Raw genomic sequence first — 5110 nt, 5'->3', positions numbered from 1 at the left:
ATATCTTTCCATGCCAAAACAATAAATACAACAACATAAGTGCAAATGGTTGCTTACATATTAATGCATCCTCTAGGTTAGAAGTAACACTTTGGTCCTGTTCATGAAAAATATAATTAAGTACAGAACAATAAACCACTTCTATTCATTTAAACAAATTACGTACAGGTTCTATTTTATGGTTCTGTCTGCTTATTAACAATATAGCTTGGTCTGTTAAGTCAGATAAAAATTAAATTAGGATGCACTGTGTTTAAATTCACTCAAATCACATGAAACAAACAGACAAACTTCCTGGTGTGGCAGCATTGTCTCAAACAAAGAGATCTGAAGAGGAAACACCCAGCCATTATATAGCCTCCCCTTCTCTAGTCTCCTCCCCCGTGACAGGTAATTCGCTCACTCCAAGTTTTATAGAATGAACATTTGGGCCTGAAGTTGTTGAACATGGATAAATAAGATCTCAAAGACTGATACTGTGCCTGAGTAAACTGTGTTAAACAAAAGTAAAAACTTTATTTTTTATCCTTGCTTTAAATTCTACATAAGATGGTGAACTTAATGAAAGCATTGATTTACAGAGATGCCACCGCTCATATAGCAATTTATTGACTACAACTGTACCAAAGTAGATGGGAATACCACAAAGAAACAAAGATTTAGTAATGGTAGGACCAGGCACACTCTCCATTTATATTATTCTCTCTGGGCTGAATAAATGTATTCAGTGTTTTTGAGAGCAAAGAGAGACTCACAAATTTTTACTTTCCAATTACATATAAACCATTCGCAGTTTTTACACTATCATAAGTTGACTGTGGCCCAAGTGTTTTCCTTATGACGGGATCAAGATAGACGACAGGAAGAGGCCTTAATCTACTGTATGTCTTATGTTCTGTGAGGTATTTGTTTGTTCTACTGTTATTTTCTGTGTTCCTTCTCCCCTAGGTTCAATTTATTTGAAATTAAATTGAATGGTTGTTTGCCTATATGTTTGTTGAAGAAAAAAAAATTCAAAACCATTTTCAACATCAACTTTAAGATTAATTTATTTTTCACCTTTTAATATGGCGCCCATATAGTTTTGTGACGAGTTACAGGTGTGACATTCAAGATAACTATGTGCATTTCTGAGCCAAAATGGGTTTAGAATAATGTTTCTTAGAAGGCGTAAGTCTAGTAAAAACAACACTTTTCAGAAACTAGAACGTCTCTCGAAGAATAATTTAAAACCAGAATTTCAGCATAATTCAAGATTTAAAACCCTCTCTTTTGAAGGAGGTGTCAGTATCTCTTAATTAGTGCAGCCAGTATAGGAACTAAATAACGCTTTTGAGTCAAACAGAGGGTTTCAAGTTTATTGACAAGGCAGTGACATCATACAAAACTTTGAGCCAACTTCAAGCTGTTCCCAGTTGTGTCAAATGATGCAATAGTGGGACCCAATTTTTACATTAAATTCAACTTGATTTAAGATTTAAGATTTTTTAAGATACATTTTATTATCCCACACACATGCACAGACATGCACAGGCACACTCATGCAAGGGGAAATTTAACCTCTGCTTTTAACCCATCTGGTGTCAGACACACAGAGCAGTGGGCAGCCGTGTACGGCGCCGTGTACGGCGCCCGGGGAGCAGATGTTAGGGGAGTAAGGTTCCTTGCTCAGGGGCACTAGACAGTGTAGGAAACTTATAACTTGGGCTATAAGATGGTTACTTTCTTAGAGCACTTTCTCAGGAAATGAGGGAATGTTTAGTCGACCTCCTCAGTGCTGGGTCCATAGAATCCAGCACCAGGAGCAGCATCACCAGGCATGCCATCTCGCATACTTCCTGGCATGCCACCGGCACTCTGATACAGCTTAGTGATGATGGGGTTGCACACCTTCTCCAGCTCTTTGCGTTGATGCTCATATTCAGCCTTTTCAGAATTCTGCAAAACAAGGACTTTAAGTTTTCTGACAAATGTCATCATTAGAAAAGAAAAAGGAAAGCAGAGTATTTACCAGGTTCTTGTCAAGCCAGCTGATGACCTCGTTGCACTTGTCAACGATCTTCTTCTTGTCTTCATCACTGATCTTGCCAGCAAGCTTCTCTTCCTCAACAGTTGACTTCATGTTGAAAGCATACAACTCCACGTCATTCTTAGCAGACACCTTGTCAAACTGTATATCATCCTCTGCCTTATACTTCTCAGCCTCCTGGACCATGCGGTCAATGTCCTCCTTGCTGAGACGACCTGTCATCAAATAGGTAAGATTAGCATTCAATCTTCTGACGTTGGGATAACACTGCAGTTAAATTAGGGTGGAGTAACATTTAATACCCTTGTCATTGGAGATTGTGATCTTCTTCTCCTTTCCAGAGCTCTTTTCAGCAGCAGAGACATTCATGATGCCGTTGGCATCAATATCAAATGTCACCTCGATCTTGGGTTCACCACGGGGAGCAGGAGGGAAGTCTGTCAGCTCAAACTTGCCCATCAGGTTGTTGTCTCTGGTCATGGCACGCTCACCCTCATAAACCTGTTGAAGTGTGTACGCATACAATGTTTAAACCATGTTTGTCTACAGTTCTGTCAACTTTATTAAGCTCAAACATGCAAGGAAAGCCTGCGAGGCGGGAAACAGAGTGGCAAGAAAAATAGTCATTAAAACCAATATGCTTACCTGGATGCGCACACCAGGCTGGTTGTCAGAGTAGGTTGTAAAGGTCTGGGTCTGCTTAGTAGGAATAGTGGTGTTGCGTTTGATTAAGGTAGTCATGACGCCTCCAGCAGTCTCAATACCCAGTGACAGAGGGGTGACATCTAGAAGCAGCAGGTCCTGCACATTCTCAGACTTGTCACCAGACAGGATGGCAGCCTGGACAGCTGTAAAGACAAAACAGCAGTTGGACATCCAGAAAATTATATTAAGTTTGACACCTAACTAGGTCATGAGTGACCATGACCGTAAGCCGCTAAAAATGTATTGATATCACAGTCCAAGTCTAAAAAACTAAGTGGTGCACATTAATTGGCTGAATTGCTTACCAGCTCCGTAGGCAACAGCTTCATCGGGATTTATACTCTTGTTCAGCTCCTTTCCATTGAAGAAGTCCTGGAGCAGCTTCTGGATCTTAGGGATGCGGGTGGAGCCACCAACCAGCACAATGTCATGGATCTGTCCTTTATCCATCTTGGCGTCAAGAAGGGAATTCTCCACAGGCTCCAGTATGCGGCGGAAGAAGTCAGCATTGAGCTCCTCAAAGCGAGCCCTGGTGATGGAGGTGTAAAAGTCAGCTCCCTCATACAGGGAGTCGATTTCGATGCTGGCCTGGGTGCTGGAAGACAATGTGCGCTTTGCCCTCTCACAAGCGGTGTGCAGACGACGAACAGCTTTCTTGTTGTCACTGATGTCCTTATTGAACTTGCGCTTGAACTCAGTGATGAAATGTGTGACCATTCGATTGTCGAAATCTTCCCCACCAAGATGAGTATCTCCAGCGGTGGACTTGACCTCGAAGATGCCATCGTCAATAGTCAAGATCGATACGTCAAAGGTGCCACCGCCAAGATCGAAGATGAGGACGTTCCTTTCTGACTCAACCTGGAAAGGAATGGACATTTCAAACTTTATTCAACTACCAATAACTAGACTTGTTTATTAAAACCATCAATATTGTTTAAGTTATTTTTACCTTCTTGTCCAAACCATAGGCAATAGCAGCAGCAGTTGGTTCATTGACTATACGCAAAACATTTAGGCCAGAGATTATGCATGCATCCTTAGTGGCCTGGCGCTGGGAGTCATTGAAGTAGGCGGGCACGGTGACTACGGCATTGTTGACAGTCTGAAAGGAATAAAAACATAAGAATTCATTCAACAGCATTCAAGTATTGTAGCTTTGTTTTCAAAAATATACCATTACATACATTTCCAAGGTAGGCTTCAGCTATCTCCTTCATCTTGGTCAGCACCATGGAAGAGATCTCCTCTGGGAAGAAGGACTTTGACTCACCCTTGTACTCAACTTGAACTTTGGGGCGAGTGCTGTCATTGATGACTTTGAATGGCCAGTACTTCATATCTGATTGTACAACTGAGTCATCAAACCTGCGGCCAATCAGCCTTTTGGCATCTGTAAAAATGAAAAGTTTTGTTTTACTAATCCAAAAACAAATTTGGGACAATGTGGACTTCCATTACAAAAGCCCACTTGGACATCCAAGGAAGGATTTTGGCCATCTCTGGTCTTTCGACCTCTGGTGGAAACTACAAATGGCAGGAAAATCACAGTGAGGTGCTCATTAACAAGTAATGTAGGAACTGTTTGTGACAGACTCATTCTAGCCTTCAATTTAAAATATAGGTGTCAGTCATTTTATTTTTACTAGATTTGTATTGCAAATTATTGGGAAGAGTTACTTCACTTTCAGCAGGTTTTGAGATCAATAATAAAATGTAACTCTTACCAAACACAGTGTTGCTGGGGTTCATGGCAACCTGATTCTTGGCAGCATCTCCAATCAGCCTCTCGGTATCTGTGAAGGCCACATAGCTGGGTGTGGTCCTGTTGCCCTGGTCATTGGCAATGATTTCTACCTTTCCATGCTGGAACACACCAACACAGGAGTAGGTGGTCCCGAGATCGATGCCAACGATTGGTCCCTGAGTCTTAGACATGATTCCTGACAGGGAAATTGATTTGATATACAATGGATTACAATTGAAAGCTTATTCAGACAAAAAAAAGAACACATATGAGGCAAACGAAACATGTTTAAAAAAGGAACTCAAGTTCACTTTAGTAGATGAGAGTAGTCGCAATAATTCAGCAATGTGAATAAATTAATTAATAGAAAACCATTCACCAGCAGTGTAATAGCTATAAGATTGGTTAATCATTTACGCTATATAAAAAGTGTGTTAAATTCACTTCTATAATAGATTCCAAACAAAAATGATAATGTTTCAACGTACCCAAAGACTGACAACACTGAAACAATGACACTGCGCTAGACCTGTATTTAAGTGAATGAGGCCTCAAGTTAACACTGACATCATTCTCGCTGGAAACTGGCTTACAACTTTAAGATGTACGAACTAACCACAAAACAAAGC

At 40.7% G+C, this 5110-nt stretch overlaps 1 protein-coding gene across 2 annotated transcripts; it reads right to left on the bottom strand.

The window, feature by feature from the left end:
- Nucleotides 1–1758: 1758 nt before the first annotated feature.
- On the bottom strand, nt 1759–4672 carry LOC132999966 (heat shock cognate 70 kDa protein-like). Of its 2 annotated transcripts, none has more exons than XM_061069775.1 (8): nt 4462–4672; nt 3922–4127; nt 3687–3839; nt 3040–3595; nt 2675–2877; nt 2332–2530; nt 2012–2244; nt 1759–1938 (listed from the first exon to the last, which is right to left on the bottom strand). In XM_061069775.1, exons 1-8 carry the CDS (start codon nt 4670–4672, stop codon nt 1759–1761), a joined length of 1941 nt encoding a protein of 646 aa, XP_060925758.1. The 2 variants fall into 2 exon arrangements, with proteins under 2 accessions (XP_060925758.1, XP_060925766.1); XM_061069783.1 differs by having other exon boundaries at nt 1759–1926; nt 2057–2244.
- Between the last annotated feature and the right edge of the window lie 438 nt (nt 4673–5110).

This window comes from Limanda limanda, chromosome 1 (assembly GCF_963576545.1).
Source record: "Limanda limanda chromosome 1, fLimLim1.1, whole genome shotgun sequence".
NCBI lineage: Eukaryota > Metazoa > Chordata > Actinopteri > Pleuronectiformes > Pleuronectidae > Limanda > Limanda limanda.
Note: the sequence above shows the minus strand (reverse complement) of the source record. Positions and strands in the feature narration are given on the sequence as shown.

What these genes read in the sequence shown, in the direction of transcription:
- LOC132999966 (XM_061069775.1), bottom strand. Translation starts at nt 4,672, where the DNA reads ATGTCTAAGACTCAGGGACCAATCGTTGGCATCGATCTCGGGACCACC. An exon ending in CCTATGGTTTGGACAAGAAG is followed by an intron (nt 3,596 to 3,686) that starts GTAAAAATAACT and finishes ATTCCTTTCCAG; the next exon opens with GTTGAGTCAGAAAGGAACGT. An exon ending in AGCCTGGTGTGCGCATCCAG is followed by an intron (nt 2,531 to 2,674) that starts GTAAGCATATTG and finishes ACACTTCAACAG; the next exon opens with GTTTATGAGGGTGAGCGTGC.